The 18114-nt window shown below is 33.6% G+C and overlaps 1 protein-coding gene across 2 annotated transcripts; it reads left to right on the plus strand.

The window, feature by feature from the left end:
- Window positions 1-28: 28 nt before the first annotated feature.
- LOC100377362 (CDK5 regulatory subunit-associated protein 3-like) lies at window positions 29-14702 on the plus strand. Of its 2 annotated transcripts, none has more exons than XM_002732055.4 (13): window positions 29-146; window positions 234-300; window positions 1617-1748; window positions 2325-2425; window positions 5184-5321; window positions 5895-5984; window positions 10111-10247; window positions 10513-10681; window positions 11306-11386; window positions 12021-12137; window positions 12424-12629; window positions 13575-13746; window positions 14580-14702. In XM_002732055.4, the coding sequence occupies exons 1-13, from the start codon at window positions 141-143 to the stop codon at window positions 14649-14651; spliced, it is 1488 nt and encodes a 495-aa protein (XP_002732101.2). In that variant the 5' UTR covers window positions 29-140; the 3' UTR covers window positions 14652-14702. The 2 variants fall into 2 exon arrangements, with proteins under 2 accessions (XP_002732101.2, XP_085347491.1); XM_085491365.1 differs by having other exon boundaries at window positions 10516-10681.
- Window positions 14703-18114: the final 3412 nt, after the last annotated feature.

Genomic DNA, 18114 nt, shown 5'->3' on the forward strand with positions numbered 1-18114 from the left:
ATACTTTAGTCTCTATATATGAATTGTACCTCGATTCAATCAAAGTGACATGCAAATTAGATATAAGGTCAAAGGTTATTCCACTGTAGTACACGAGTAAATTGATCATACCAGCTGGAAAGATAAAAACAGTGAAAAAAATGCAGGTTTGTAACAAACGATTCAAAAAACATAAGGCGTTATGTCAGCATGAATACTACAGGTGAATAATCCTTCATCTTTTTCACTTGTAGGGCGTAGAACTCACACAGGATCAGATAGACAATTTGCCAATCGACATCAGTGCAACAAAACTGCTAGGTAGGATATTCTATATATTAATGGGCGGTGGTCATTACGCCGCGGTCTGTTCGATATGGGACTCATACCGACGTCGACAACGCGTGTAAAATACATTGTTTGTTTACATGAAATTCGAACCCGCGCTGCACGACGACCGCCGCCTTTTAAATATTTTCAGTCTGAATTTCATGGGAGGGTATAAGTGGTGTATAACAAAGCTATTACTGCTCAGATGGATTTACTGTGTCATCTAATAATAGTATAAATTATGATTAAGTGTTTGAAATTTAATATAGAATATTAATATTGACACTATATCTTTCTCCAGACAATTAAAGTGTTTTCTTTGGATTTAAGGTGTGAGGGTCTTCCTGGGTAATTTTTTTTTGAATATTTGATAAACTTTCATAAACATTCGTACATCCATGAAGTCCTCATGCCTAATTTGTTATATACTAAATAAGTAAACAGCAAAAGCGTTTGCAAGAAATGCCACAGGCATTTCATGATGCTGGAGGCCTGAAGACTGTTAACGCTTGTAAACACCCTCACGAGACATTACATGGTTTTTCCCCCGGTACTGAACAGAGAATGATTGACAGCTCATGCAACGTCACAAAGCAACCAGGCAACCACAGATTCGGTGGAAACGTCATTGCGCAATTTATTCTCTTTTAAAATTATTCACGCAATTTATTCGATGATAACGCTTTGATGTTTACTAATGTTGGTCTCCTGTTGAAAACTCTGAAAATATCTGCTAATCATGAGCACGAAAGAACAGCAATAAAGACATATGGATCCATAAATTTATTTTGTTGACCTCTAAACATGGAATGAACCGAGCCATGCAAAATTAATATCAATGGAAACTATGCAGAAGTAAACAGTCTTCAGGACTCTGGCCTTCGCTGAAATGTCTGCCGCATTTCTTGCAAACGCCTTCTATGTTTGCTGATTTAAATTAGTATAATAACAAATTAGGCCAAATTAGTCTGCAGCTAAAATTGACTATTCATCTGCGAAATATCTTTTTGGTTTGTATTTTTGGTAAACCATAAATTGGAGAACATCTCTTATTTTGATTTTTTAATTATGAACAAATAATAGAAAAAATGGGATTTTCATAGCACTTTTTGTTCAGCAGACAGGTGAAAGTAACTACAGGTTTTCTCTTCAATATGATAGAAAAGTTATAGAAAATGTACTGACATATAGCTGCATTACAAATTATTTTCAGTCAGTTTTGAGAATTTACTCAGAGGGTCAAAATTTGTAGAACACACTCCTGTCATTATACTGTAATTTAAGACATTAACGTTTCTGCATTACAGACTGGTTAATTGATAGACGGCATGTAGATCGTAAGTGGATGTCGTCTGCCTTGGTTATAAGAGAGAAAATAAACAATGCTATACAAGATATGCCCGCTGTGGATGAGATAACACAGCTTGTCTCTGGAACATGTGAGTATGCGTCAAATACTGTAGAATACTTTATTTTTGATTGGAATTAATTTTTGCTGAAGGATTGATTCATTGAAAATAAAATCCAGCAAATATACCATTTTTCATTCAACTTGTCAAAAATCAGTGAAAATAAAATCCATACAAAACATCCAAAAAGTCTATTCAGCGAAAAATAATTCCAGCTAAAAGTATAAATTGGCTTCTCATCTACAATTATTTTGGTTATTTTGCTGGGTATTTAGAACATGGAATTATCAAGAACTCATGAAAATAACAGTATAAATCTAAATCAAGTAAATGTATTATATATTTAATAGAATTGCTCAGGTTGATAATTTTTACTTTTAATCTGAAATAGGAATCAAAAACTGAAAAATAGGGCAGTGGTTATAAGTTTAATAAAAAATCTTTCAGAAACCCAGTCCAGATACAAGTGGTATAGGATATTTTTTTGTTTTTAGCATAAAATGAAGATTTGTTAAATAGAAAGGTCAATAAATGAATAAATGACTCATTTAAATAATATTCGGTTCAACTAAAAATGCCATTATTATTTATTTCCTTGTCTTTCAGATATCAACTACTTCCATTGTTGTAGAATTGTGGAGTTGTTAAAAGAGACGGAAGCTGGGAGTAAAAATATATTTGGATATTATTCATCAACACGGATGAAAGTAATATATTAATTATTAAAATCAACTGGGTTTTTGCCAAAAAATTGTTCATATTTTTGTTCTATATACTGAGCTGAAATGATCTAAATATATGAGGTTATTATCAGAATTTGGAAATGTATGCAGTATGGGGATCAAATCAACTGATGCCTGGTGGAGGTCGATTTCAAGCCATAACTGCATGCCTGTGCATATTTGTGTGAGATAACCAAATGCCAGTGAGAACTAGTTTTACTAGTTTTATTATTGTTCAATAGTTTGTATATAATAATGAAGTGATATCATTTCTGTCATATGCTACATCATTACTGTGTCTTAAACAATTTTCAAAAGTGATGTTCTTGTGAAGAATATTTTCCAAATAAGGAAGATATTTTTAATGCATTCAAACACTTATGAACATTACTGTATGCATATTTACTGATGGATAGATTCTATTTATGGATGCATAGATTCTATTTATAGAAGGCTAGATTCTAATTATGGATGGATAGATTCTATTTATGGATGACTAGATACTATTTATGGATGGATAGATTCTATTTACTGATGGATAGTTTCTATTTATGGATGGATAGATTCTATTTATGGATGGATAGATTCTATTTATGGATGGATAGATTCTATTTATGGATGACTAGATACTATTTATGGATGGATAGATTCTATTTATTGATGGATAGATTCTATTTATGGATGGATAGATTCTATTTATGGATGGATGGATAGATTCTATTTATGGATGGATAGATTCTATTTATGGATGACTAGATACTATTTATGGATGGATAGATACTATTTATGGATGGATAGATTCTATTTATTGATGGATAGATTCTATTTATGGATGGATAGATTCTATTTATGGATGGATAGATTCTATTTATGGATGGATAGATTCTATTTATGGATGGATAGATTCTATTTATTGATGGATAGATTCTATTTACTGATGGATAGATTCTATTTATTGATGGATAGATTCTATTTATGGATGGATAGATTCTATTTATGGATGACTAGATACTATTTATGGATGGCTAGATTCTATTTATGAATGGATAGATACTATTTATGGATGGCTAGATACTATTTATGGATGGATAGATTCTATTTATGGATGGATAGATTCTATTTATGGAACGATAGATTCTATTTATTGATAGATAGATTCTATTTATGGATGGATAGATTCTATTTATGGATGGATAGATTCTATTTATTGATGGATAGATTCTATTTATGGATGGATAGATTCTATTTATAGAAGGATAGATTCTAATTATGGATGGCTAGATTCTATTTATGGATGGCTAGATTCTATTTATTGATGGCTAGATTCTATTTATTGATTGATGGCTAGATTCTATTTATGGATGGCTAGATTCTATTTATGTATGGCTAGATTCTATTTATGTATGGCTAGATTCTATTTATGGATGGCTAGATTCTAATTATGGATGGCAGGATTCTATTCATGGATGGCTAGATTCTATTTGTTGATGGATAGATTCTATTTATGGATGGCTAGATTCTATTTATGGATGTCTAGATTCTATTTATGTATGGCTAGATTCTATTTATGGATGGCTGGATTCTATTTATGGATGGATAGATTCTATTTATGGATGGATGGATGGATTTTATTTATGGGTGGCAAGATTCTATTTATGGATGTCTAGATTCTATTTATGTATGGCTAGATTCTATTTATGGATGGCAGGATTCTATTCATGGATGGCTAGATTCTAATTATGGATGGCAGGATTCTATTCATGGATGGCTAGATTCTATTTGTTGATGGATAGATTCTATTTATGGATGGCTAGATTCTATTTATGGATGTCTAGATTCTATTTATGTATGGCTAGATTCTGTTTATGTATGGCTAGATTCTAATTATGGATGGCAGGATTCTATTCATGGATGGCTAGATTCTATTTATGGATGTCTAGATTCTATTTATGTATGGCTAGATTCTATTTATGGATGGCTGGATTCTATTTATGGATGGATAGATTCGATTTATGGATGTCTAGATTCCATTTATGTATGGCTAGATTCTATTTATTGATGGATAGATTTTATTTATGGATGGATAGATTCTATTTATTGATGGATAGATTTTATTTATGGATGGCTAGATTCTCTTTATTGATGGATAGATTTTATTTATGGATGGCTAGATTCCAATTATTGATGGCTAGATTCTATTTATTGATGGCTAGATTCTATTTATGGATGAATGGATTCTATTTATTGATGGCTAGATTCTATTTATGGATGGATAGATTCTATTTATGGATGGCTAGATTCTCTTTATTGACGGATAGATTCTATTTATGGATGGATGGATAGATTCTATTTATTGATTTATTGATGGATAGATTCTATTTATGGATGGCTAGATTCTAATTATTGATGGCTAGATTCTATTTATGGTTGGCTAGATACTATTTATGGATGAATGGATTTTATTTATTGATGGCTAGATTCTATTTATGGATGACTAGATTCTGTTTATGGATGGATAGATTCTATTTATGGATGGATAGATTCTATTTATGGATGGATAGATTCTATTTAAGCATGTGGCTTATCAAGCCCAATCTTTTTTATTCTTTTTCTTAGCAAAGTGTCTGCTGTAAAACACAGGTTTTGGCATTGCTCACATATTTTACTGAAAAATATCTGATCTATTTTTGTGGATATTTGGGGTTGAAATGTTAAATGAAATAATTCATTTCTTTGTTGCTAGGACTGGCAAGAAATTATAAAGTTATACGAAAAAGATAATATTTATTTAGCAGAAGCCGCTGATATGTTAATTAGAAATGTCAGCTATGAAATCCCTGGTTTAAAGAAACAGATTGCAAAATGTGAGCAGAGTCAAAAAGTAAGTTCTAAAATCTATAGCTCTTCAATTGTGATAATTGCTAGGAGTCTGACTGTAATGTGAGCTTGCTTAGGGAGTCTCATTGTAAGGCATCTTACCACAATTTGACCTTGCCTAGGGAGCCTCATTACAAGACATCTTACCACAATTTGACCTTGCCTAGGGAGCCTCATTACAAGACATCTGACCACAATTTGACCTTGTCTAGGGATTCTCATTGCATAGAGTCTGACCACAACCTGAAAGTGAGTCTGACCACAGTGTGTGTGTGTGTGGGGGGGGGGGGGGTTCCCGATTGCATGGCATCTCACCACAATGTGCGTTTGCCTAGAGAATCTCATTACAAAGCTTGTGATCACAATTCGAGCTTACCTAGGGAGTTTATTGCAATTCTAATTGGATAGAATGTCTAAATATGTTTTTCTCATTTACTGTCTTGTTGATGTAATACATGATATTTAATCTAGTGAAATTGTATTGACTCTGCTTCCAAAAAGTCTGGTAATTGAACGGACACTGAAAATATTAATGGCTGGCCTCTAAGTAAATAGTGTCATTGTTTCATTTCTACAGGATTGTGAAAGGAAAGAGAAAGATTATGAAAGTAGTGCAGCAGAACAGAGAGAACAATATAATACAGCATGTAAACAATTTGGTATTCAGGTAAAATGTATGCAATTATTTTAACAACAGAGTTCAATGTTAATTTGTTTTACTTGTATAATGGTAGTCAGCTAACATAAGGATGTTGTATATCACTTCAAATATTTATATCGGATATAAGATAGATAACAGATAGATAACAGCTTTATTACAACCGTGTAGAAAATTTTACATTTCTAATTTGGTGTTTAAAATGTAATAAAGTTAATAATGAATAACTAAAAAAGTAAGTAGGTGAAAGTTGAGTAAATAAAAAGTTAAATAAGTGTGACTGAGTGTATTCTTTTGTTTGTTCATTTACTGTTACTCAAGTACACATAGAGGGCTATAATAGTATTTTTATCTTTTGATTGTAAAATATGTTTAAATTGTTTTTCTTTATCCAAATTCAGGAAATTTGCATTTACACTGTTGATAGTGTGAAACATTGCGTCTCTTTGTTTTGTGTACAATTTACAATGTATTAAATGATGTTCCTCATTTTCAACTTTGTTACAATGGGAGCATAACCTGTCTTCCACTGGTGTTTTTGGTTTTGTATAACGACCTTTTTCGATGGCAAGTTTATGGCAACTTAATCTAAATTGAGCTATTGTTTTGACATGTTGTGGGTTGTTCATCACTTTTATGTATTCTTCTTGTTCCAAGGAGTCTTTGAATGTCCTGTATGTGCGTAATTTGGCACTTTCCCTTTTGTTGTCTATATTCCATTTGTTAATGTAATATTGTCTAATTGAATTATTTAGTTTTTGTTTTGTGAAATCTGTGACATTGTTTTTGTTGTAAAGTTTCAAGTTTCGTTCTAAGGTAGTCAACCATGCTCCTATGTAAGTATTGTTTTCCATGTCTTTTATAGCATAAAAAGCTAAATTGTCATTGTCTATCGCTTTGAGGTGTTTGTAATAGTTAATTGCTGAGCAGTATATTCTGCTTATCAGTGGCTCTCTTCCCAGTTCCATTCTGCATCCAATTTTGCTCGCTCTGTTGCCAATGTTAAGAATTTGACGACAAAAGCGTAGATGATATTTTTCTGTTGCTGTTTTGTCCCAATTAGTCTGATTTTGGAAAATGCCCCATATCTCACCTGCATATGTTAATATGGGTAGTTGTGTCACATTCAGGAGTTTTTCCTTTATCCTTATACTGTTCATGTTTGTTGGATATATGTGTGACTGGATCCTTGCAGCTTTGTAGGTCTTGTCTGCCAGTCTGTCTGCAGTAGAGGTTATTGATCCATTGGCCTTAAATGTTACTCCAAGATATGTGTATAATCCTGTAGTTTTTATTTCTTCATTGCCACATGTAAATCGCCTTGTATCTGGTTTGCATCCCGAATTCCTGAATATAATCACTTGCGTTTTGTTTGTGTTTACTTGTAGCCCCCAGTCTGAAGTGTATTTATGGAGAAAGTCTATTGCAGTTTGTAATCCTTCATATGATTTTGATAGTAGTGCAATGTCATCAGCATACAATAGGCTATTGATAGTTTTATTATCCAGTTCTGGTGCATTTGTTTCAATTTCTGTGAGTCCTGTGATAAAGTCATTTATAAAGATGTTGAACAGGGTTGGACTCAGAGGGCAACCTTGCTTAACTCCATTTTTAGTTTTAAATTGTTCTGTTATTACATCACCTAATTTGACTACTAAATCCATATTAGTGTACATGTTCTTAATTATGTTGTATACTTTTCCGTTGATGTTGTTACGTAGTAGTTTATAGTACAATGCTTTCCTCCAAATTGTGTCAAAACACTTTTTGAGGTCCACAAAACAACAGTACATTTTTTTCTTTTTTTTCTTGTTGTTTCTTTATAATTGTGTGGAGAGTCAGAATGTGATCAACTGTTCGTTTTTTTCGTCGGAATCCTGCTTGGTTCGGATGAATAATCTTATTATTTTCTGTATGATTTGTGATTCTGTTGTTTATGATTATACTAAATACTTTAGCTATGACATTACCAACTGATATGCCGCGATAGTTGTTTGTGTCCATCTTGTCTCCTTTCTTGTGTATTGGAGTAATAACACTTGTGCTCCATATTTCTGGGTAAATTCCTGTTTCTAGCACACGATTGTACATATGTTTCAATGCTTGTTTAATTTGTATGTTGCTGTATTTTAACATCTCTCCTGGAATACCGTCTGGTCCACTTGCTTTGTTATTTTTTAATGCTCCTGTTGCCTGCACAACTTCTGTTAATGATATTGGTTTATTCAGCATATGGTTGTCTTCTGTTTTATTCTCTAACTGTTCTAGTTGTGTTTTCATTTGTTTTATTCTATCTAATGTGGCAGAGTTATTGTTTCCAATTCGTTGAAAGTGTTCAGTCCACACTGAGTGTGGGATTTCTTTCAGTTCGTAATTTACTTTGGTTTTCGTGATTGAGTTTATTTTCTTCCAGAATTCTTGTGCATGTTCATTTTCATTTGCTGATTCAATGAGAGATAATATTTTTTGTTTCTTGTCTTTTTGCATGCTTTTTACATACTTCCTGAAGTCTTTTTTCTTAGTGTAGTAAAGCATTCTGAGAGTCCCATCTGAAGGGTTTTTTTGTAATATATTTGCAAGAGTTTGTAGTTCTTTTTTCTTCATGTTACATTGCCTGTCTGTGTACTTAACTTTCCTACGCATGGTCTTCTTCTTTGTTTTTAATTTTATGGAGCATTTGTTTGCTATTTTGTGTATCATCTCTTGGAATTGTATTGCCATATCATGACTTGTGTTGTTATTATTGTTTACTATGAATGTGGACACAATATCTTCACTCTCCTTTGTCTTCATATATAGCTTGTACATGCCTTTATTCATTGCATTCCATTGATAGCATTGATGTACTGGTTTAAGGACTTCATTCATATCAGTGAATTGCTTGTATTTTGGTATTTTCAAGATAGTTTTGATAGGACAGTGGTCACTTGCCTGTTGTAGTTGTTCAACTTTAAAATGAAGGATATTCTGTAGTAGTGTTTCACTTGTGATTGCATAGTCCACTGTGCTGGCACCATGATAACCGTAGCATGTCAGTTGACCTGACCAATCTCCTGAAGTCCGCCCATTTAATATCCGTAGACGATTTTCTTTACATAGTTGTGTTAGTTCCTCTCCAAATTCATTCTTCCATGTATCCGTGTTTCTCCTTTTTTTGACTATTTTATCATATGTATATGTATCTGGTAATGGCATGTTTATGTGAAGGTTGTCCTGTTCATCTTGAATTGTATCTTCAAGGTCTTTTGTTCTAGCATTAAAGTCTCCTTGTATAATGACATGTCCAATGAGGCTATACTGTTGGATTTCTTTGTTGATTTCGTCATATGGATCGCAGTCATTGTCATTGTAGAAAGTGGAATTTTTTGGTGGAATATATATAGTACCTATGTAGATGTCCATTTCAAGGTTGAAGAAGTCTTTCGACATTTGACACCAAATAGAGAAGTTGCTAGACTTTGACATGATCTTGACTCCACTTTTGATACTATTTCTGATGAAAATACTGATTCCTCCTGATGACCTCCATGCTTTTTTATTTTTTGTCCTAATGTTGTGATAAGTATAATATCCCTTAGGTTGTGGTATTAGTTCTTTACTTTCAGTATTCAGCCATGTTTCTGTCATTCCATATATGTGATAATCTTTAATGTGTGGTTCTATATCTAGTGAACCTTCTGTTTTAATGTCTATAGTTCCTTCTCTTGGTTTGTAGTTATATCTTAGACCAGCAGTGTTCCAATGACCAATTGTAATGTAATTTGGTGTCATAGTATCATTGTACTTTTTATTTCTTTTTTGTTGTACTGTCATTAACAGGTTATTTCAAATTGTGTTTCAATGCTATGCCCTTTGTTGTATCGATCATATCCTCTGGGAGTATTTCTTTCTAAGGGCAGTACATATCTTCTTTGTCTTCTTGTATCACTGTACTCATTTGTGGTGTCTAGAGGATCACTTTTTTGTTGGTGAGTATGATTGGAGTGACTATATAATGCTTCCTATAGAAATCTCCAACATGTCATGCATTTATTGCAATGCACTGATATTATGAAATGAAATTTATCCACATGTATGTCATGTACAATATTTGCAGATTCTCAGCACTGATAATTGTGGTGTAATCTCTCTGTAGGGGAAAAAAGTGAAATCTGAATTACTACAGCTTGTCAAAGACTTGCCTGTATTTTATGAAGATGTTGTTGAAAAAACAAAAAATTTACAGAAAACTTGTGATTTTTACAAGGAATTCGTTTGTTTTACTTCTGCTGGGTAAGTTTAATTGCTAATTCTGATGATAATGTTTTGTTCTACATCATGTTCGATGTGGGTCCCATGTGATATGCACAACATTCATTGTTAACATGAAATTTGAGCATGAGCTGCATGACAACCACTGCACTTTAAAGCAATACTGCTGCTGTTGTATTTGCACAAACTTTGTATGTACACATAGTATATCCCAAGATACATGAACATACAATGAATCTGTTGCAACTGTGCTGTATTATAACATAATGTGTTTGTTCTGATTTAGAAGTTCAGATTCTGAATCAAAGTTAGAAACTACATCATTAGTGAGGTATATCATCAATAATGGCAACACAACAGTTTATCAATGGCGGACAGGGGAAGCACCGAGTAGGGTTGAAGAAATACAGATGGACATCAGTGATGATGATGACAATAAATCACAAGAAGATGAGGTACATTGTCATTTCATAAATGTTTTGTTCGTTTTCTCCTGTTTGTCTGTCTGCCTCTGTAGTCTGTTCCACTGAAATCTTAAAAAATTAATCATCAAATTCAGATGTGATAGTTTGATGAGACAATATAGAGTATTATTTCTAAAAAATAGATTTATTATATAATTTAGGAATATTCATTTGATTACATAATGATGTATGTGCACATACAATGGTAGGTAGGTAACCAGAAACAGATGTGCATTAAATATAAAAAGAAAAATGATTTTTAGTCAGTGTGTGGGCCATTTCAAAAAGGGGTCACTGACAACTTTGGGGGAGAGGGTGTCTGGGCAAAAATACTGTCAAATTAAAAAAATGAAAAAAAAATAAGTAAAAAAAAAATTACACCAGAAAAGAAACTTTTCATGTTCAAACAAAGTAGACGTGTCTAACTTAACCATTTTTTTTATTTTAAAAATAAAACAGATTTCTTATTTCTGTGCTTTTAGAAGGCTGCTTTTTGACATAATACAGGATGTCTTCAATTTATAAATTAATACGTTCATAGATTTCATGCAACAATGAAGCATTTGCTTGCAGTAGTCTGTGGAATCGTGATGATCAATGTATTTCAATTTGCAGATTGATTGGGGTGACTTGGATGAGGGTGAAGTTGATTATGGAATCACTGTAGATCAAGCTGGCATTGAAGTTCAATCTGAGGTTGGTACCTAACCAATTTGCTGATTTTAGTTTACCCGATAGTACCGGTATGTGTGTAACTTTAAATGCTTCTCAGCCTCTTAGTTAGTGGATAACTTGAGTCGACTCAACTGTAAAATACTTTATTTTAGCTGGAATTTATTTTCACTAAATTTTGACGAGTTGAATGTAAACTATAGGAAAAAAGGTATATTCACTGGATTGTATTTTCACTGAATCATTCCTTAAACAAAAATAGCGAAAATTAATTCCAAGTGAAAATAAAGTATTTCACAGTATATATTAAAGATTGTCTAAGTTGTCATGGCAATGTAACTACATCCTATGAAAGCTGACATTTATTTTCACTATTTAGATGTTTTGAGCATATTCACTGTTTTTCTAATTTCACAAATTTGTCAAGGAAAAATTGAGTTTTATTGTTATTTTACATGTTCACGTAGATTTAATTTAGCAGATTTTACTTATCAGCAAAAATAGCAAATGTGTATTGAAGATTGAATTCAAACAATCCTTTAGAAATTATTTGTTCTTTTTCTATGAATGAGGATATTCTGTCAAAAAATTTGTTATTTTCAACAAGCAGTGTAACCCTTATTGGATGTTCATAATGTGCCTGTAATTAATATTTCAGAGTACAGATGATGGAGATTTGAATGTATCTGAGAAAGGTGTTGCCATGGGGATGGATGCATTGACTGTGTTAGACAGTCCATCTATGAGGAGTACCTTTATTGATGAACTATTAGAGGTATTATTTACACGCTTTAATTGAATTTTTATAAGGACAATTTTCACAAAGTCTGCATTGCAAGTAAAAATGGTTTGATTATAATTTTTTCTTCAGATATTCATACAACCAGTCGCAGGGAATAACTTTTCAGAAAAAAATCTTCACTCAAAATATTTTAGCTTCATTTGATGAATGGTAATTTAAGTTTCGAGACTCCCCTAATCTACTGTAGCACCCCATTCCTTGACCTTTTTCCATGAATAGCGCCACCTATTGTGCATTTTTTATTACTTTGTTTTTCTAGCTTGAAGGTTTCTTATTGCAAAGACTGAATGAGATGAAAGGAGAGTCGGATATTTTATCAGCCAGTCAGTTTCAGTCCGCACCTGTCATTCTACAGATGCAAGGCACTGAGCAAGTCAACACTATGTTAGCTCAAGTTCAAGCAATTCTGAAGCAGCTGACAACGGTCAGAATTCAACAGTTGTTCCTGATAAAGGGTTCCCCCAAGTATGTACACAACACTTGTCTGTTGTGATACAATTTACATGTCTCAAATTACATTTAAAATGAAGTTGGTATAATATAATAGCAGTAAACTGCTGCAGAAGTTGGGTATACCATTCAATTTTACAGAATCTTTTTATATGCAAACAAGCGTCAGCAGGTGTGTATTTGGTGTGAATTGTGCAAAGTAATGTCGTATACCTGACATCGGCTGTGTTTTATTGTTAATAATGTGTCACAAGGTGTCTGGATTTTAATCATAAGAAACAAATTGCATGTTGTACACAAGAGATTTATTTATATACCGGTATATATTTATCATAATAATATAACCTGATAACAGCCCATACTGTGGTAGGATTTGTTGCCACAAGATATCATAGTTTTTATACATAAATACAATACTGTAAAACATGTTGAAAAAGTGGCATGCAATTTTAGCGAATTGTGATAAAATGACGTAATAGCGAAATGTTGATTTAGCGAATCTCTCTTGTCATTGTTGATTTACTGTTTTCACAATACTTGTCTGTCGCGTGCCAAAACAAATGCACTGTTATCACTTCCATAAAAACAAAGAAAAACTGTCAAGTGTAACTAGAAAGTGCTCCAGATTTACTATTTACTTTTCAATAAAGTGTATCTATCATGTCAGTACGTTTTTTTTGTGTTGTTTACAAAGTGTGTGTGGAGAAAAAAAAACATTGTTTGGCGGCCATTTTGAATTTATAATAAAGTCATTAGCAACATCTTGTATTAGCGAATCAGTTCTCTCGCTAAATTTGCGAAAAAAGACATGCTCGCGAAAACGACATGTTTTACAGTAGTTATATCACTTAAAATTGCATGCCATGAAGGTACTGACATGGTTTTGCTATATTTTAAATGTTTAATGAAAGCCTTGATGGTTGAATCCACACTGATTTCTCGTCATCATCTTATTATTAGGTATGTTGACAAACTGACAGAGACACTGAAAGAAAAATTAGAACATGGGGAAAAGATGCTTGCCTCTAAAAAGGCTGTCATTGATAAGAGACACTCATTCCTTGAAGAACAGAGAAAGCTGGAACCAAAGCTTGACATTCTCATAAAAAGAACGAAGGAATTACAAGCAAAAGTAAATTTAACATTATTATTATTATTTTCATTGAACTTGATATTACATCCATCAAGCTTTATCATTCATGGTAAGGCACATAGAGGCCATTACTGTAAGGCCAAGGATTTATAAGATGAGTGTATATGTAACTGTTGTCATAGGCAATTAAGATACGAATATGAAGTCAAACAAATCACGAGATGATCACAAAATCATATAACAAAAAGCGTACATTTCTTGAGATACTAAATGAAATTGAGGGAGTCTGTGTGTCCTTGCGTGTCCGCAAAGTGTTTATTATGTGTTCGGTGTGTTTTTGAATATGGCGATAATCTTTCTCATTTTTGTTTATGCTGTTGAATGTTTAAAAGCGTGCACTGCATTCTGGGATTAGAAATATGTATCTTCATCGTATGTCACCATACATAGATACCAAAGCTGCATACCTCTATCTTATGAATCCTTGTCTTGGTCTGATTTAGGAGAAGACAACATCTTTATCCCAAAGGCATTTTGATTTGACTTCATGAGATCCTATATTATAGTTGTGCCTGATTGCCTGTATATATTTCTCTTGCTTGCTGCTAATAAAACATTTATATTACATAAAATTATTATCAAATAAGGAAAAAATGGAGCTCTGAGAGCCACTTGTGTTGTCCTAATTACAAGTTGAACATATTTGCATTTATGTTTCGCTTGTTGCTGTATTAAATCATCAAATAGTAAAAGCTACTGGTAACAAGTAGTATTTTCAACCTGTCATTTAGTCAGAACCTTTATGTTGTGAAACACTTGTATATTGTTTTGTGGAAATACCTAATGACAATGTAACTGTTTTTTAATTCCAGATCGAGGTGGAAATATCAAAACGCTACAAAAATAGACCAGTTAATTTAATGGGATCTATCAGACAACTTTAGACTTGAAATTCAATTACTAGGCTGTAAATAAATGATGGTATCAAATATAAACTGAGATTGTGACTTAATTTAGAATGTGTCTGTTTGTATTAAAAGTGAGAGTAACCCGAGGTATGTTATGGATTGAAAATTAAAGTAACCCTTTCGTGAAATAGCGATAATGTACAATATGCATTGGTTGAAAACAGTAGCCATGGGTAATATAGGGTTGAAAATAAAAGTGCTGTGTAATATTTGTATAGTTGAAAATGATAGTAACCCATGGTATTGTAGAGCATGGGTTGAAAACAAAAGCATCCCCAGATAATACATGGGTTGAAAACAAAAGCATCCCCAGATAATACATGGGTTGAAAACAAAAGCATCCCCAGGTAATACATGGGTTAAAAACAAAAGTATCCCCAGGTAATACATGGGTTAAAAACAAAAGTATCCCCAGGTAATACATGGGTTGAAAACAAAAGTATCCCCAGGTAATACATGGGCTGAAAACAAAAGTATCCCCAGGTAATACATGGGTTGAAAACAAAAGTATCCCCAGGTAATACATGGGTTGAAAACAAAAGTATCCCCAGGTAATACATGGGCTGAAAACAAAAGTATCCCCAGGTAATACATGGGTTGAAAACAAAAGTATCCCCAGGTAATACATGGACTGAAAACAAAAGTATCCCCAGGTAATACATGGACTGAAAACAAAAGTATCCCCAGGTAATACATGGGCTGAAAACAAAAGTATCCCCAGGTAATACATGGACTGAAAACAAACGTTCTGCATACCGGTAATATTGGTATTGGTTGAAAGATTGTAATCCTTAGTATTGTAGAGCATGGTTTGAAAACAAAAGCATCCCCAGGTAATACATGGGTTAAAAATAAAAGTAACCCTAGGTAATACATGGGTTGAAAACAAAAGTATCCCCAGGTAATACATGGGCTGAAAACAAAAGTATCCCCAGGTAATACATGGGTTGAAAACAAAAGTATCCCCAGGTAATACATGGGTTGAAAACAAAAGTATCCCCAGGTAATACATGGGCTGAAAACAAAAGTATCCCCAGGTAATACATGGGTTGAAAACAAAAGTATCCCCAGGTAATACATGGGTTGAAAACAAAAGTATTCCCAGGTAATACATGGACTGAAAACAAAAGTATCCCCAGGTAATACATGGGTTGAAAACAAAAGTATCTCCAGGTAATACATGGGCTGAAAACAAAAGTATTCCCAGGTAATACATGGGTTGAAAACAAAAGTATCCCCAGGTAATACATGGGTTGAAAACAAAAGTATCCCCAGGTAATACATGCGTTGAAAACAAAAGTATCCCCCAGGTAATACATGACTGAAAACAAAAGTATCCCCAGGTAATACATGGGTTGAAAACAAACGTATCCCCAGGTAATACATGGGTTAAAAATAAAAGTAACCCTAGATAATACATGGGTTGAAAACAAAAGTATCCCCAGGTAATACATGGGTTGAAAACAAAAGTATCCCCAGGTAATACATGGGTTGAAAACAAAAGTATTCCCAGGTAATACATGGACTGAAAACAAAAGTATCCCCAGGTAATACATGCGTTGAAAACAAAAGTATCCCCAGGTAATACATGGACTGAAAACAAAAGTTCTGCATACCGGTAATATTGGTATTGGTTGAAAGATTGTAATCCTTAGTATTGTAGAGCATGGTTTGAAAACAAAAGTATTCCTATGTTATACAGGGCATGAGCTGAACAAGTTCTGTGTAATATTGGTATTCGTTGAAAAATTGTAACCCAGGGTGATACAGGGCATCATTTGGAAACAAAAGTGCTGTGTAATAGTGTTATGGGATGAAAAGAAAAGTAGCTCTAGGTAATATAGGTCATGGGCTGACCGAAGTGCTGTGTAATATTGGGTATCAGTTATAATTGAAGTACCCACAGGTAAAACAAGACATACAAAGTATAGGTTACCCTAGGTTATGGGATGAATATAATTCTGGGTAATGTAGGGAATGGTATGAAAGATCCCCAGGGTAATGTTGGGCATGGTTTGGTAATGTATGGAATACAGTTGAATATATCCCTGGGTAGTGTAGGGTTCAGGGTTAAAAGTATATATGGGTAATGTACATTGCATGTTGTAAGTATCCCTGGATAATGTAGGGTTTAGGACTGAAACTATTCTTGGGTAATGTAGGATATTGGTTGAAATAACGCTGAGTATTGTAGAATATGAGATTAAAGTATCCCTGGGTAATGTTGAATATGGGATTAAAGTATCCCTGGGTAATGTTGAATATGGGATTAAAGTATCCCTGGGTAATGTTGGATATGGGATGAAAGTATCCCTGGGTAATGTTGGATATGGGTTGAAAGTATCCCTGGATAATGTTGAATATGGGATTAAAGTATCCCTGGGTAATGTTGAATATGGGATTAAAGTATCCCTGGGTAATGTTGGATATGGGATGAAAGTATCCCTGGGTAATGTTGGATATGGGTTGAAAGTATCCCTGGATAATGTTGAATATGGGATTAAAGTATCCCTGGGTAATGTTGAATATGGGATTAAAGTGTCCCTGGGTAATGTTGAATATGGGATTAAAGTATCCCTGGGTAATGTTGGATATGGGTTGAAAGTATCCCTGGGTAATGTTGGATATGGGATGAAAGTATCCCTGGGTAATGTTGGATATGGGTTGAAAGTATCCCTGGGTAATGTTGGATATGGGATGAAAGTATCCCTGGGTAATGTTGGATATGGGTTGAAAGTATCCCTGGATAATGTTGAATATGGGATTAAAGTATCCCTGGGTAATGTTGGATATGGGATGAAAGTATCCCTGGGTAATGTTGAATATGGGATTAAAGTATCCCTGGGTAATGTTGGATATGGGTTGAAAGTATCCCTGGGTAATGTTGGATATGGGATGAAAGTATCCCTGGGTAATGTTGGATATGGGTTGAAAGTATCCCTGGATAATGTTGAATATGGGATTAAAGTATCCCTGGGTAATGTTGGATATGGGATGAAAGTATCCCTGGGTAATGTTGGATATGGGTTGAAAGTATCCCTGGATAATGTTGAATATGGGATTAAAGTGTCCCTGGGTAATGTTGAATATGGGATTAAAGTATCCATGGGTAATGTTGGATATGGGTTGAAAGTATCCCTGGGTAATGTTGGATATGGGATGAAAGTATCCCTGGGTAATGTTGGATATGGGTTGAAAGTATCCCTGGGTAATGTTGGATATGGGATGAAAGTATCCCTGGGTAATGTTGGATATGGGTTGAAAGTATCCCTGGATAATGTTGAATATGGGATTAAAGTATCCCTGGGTAATGTAGGATATTGGTTAAAATAACGCTGAGTATTGTAGAATATGAGATTAAAGTATCCCTGGGTAATGTTGAATATGGGATTAAAGTATCCCTGGGTAATGTTGAATATGGGATTAAAGTAACCCTGGG

Source organism: Saccoglossus kowalevskii, chromosome 16 (assembly GCF_978046115.1).
Source record: "Saccoglossus kowalevskii chromosome 16, keSacKowa6.1, whole genome shotgun sequence".
In the NCBI taxonomy this organism is placed as follows: domain Eukaryota; kingdom Metazoa; phylum Hemichordata; class Enteropneusta; family Harrimaniidae; genus Saccoglossus; species Saccoglossus kowalevskii.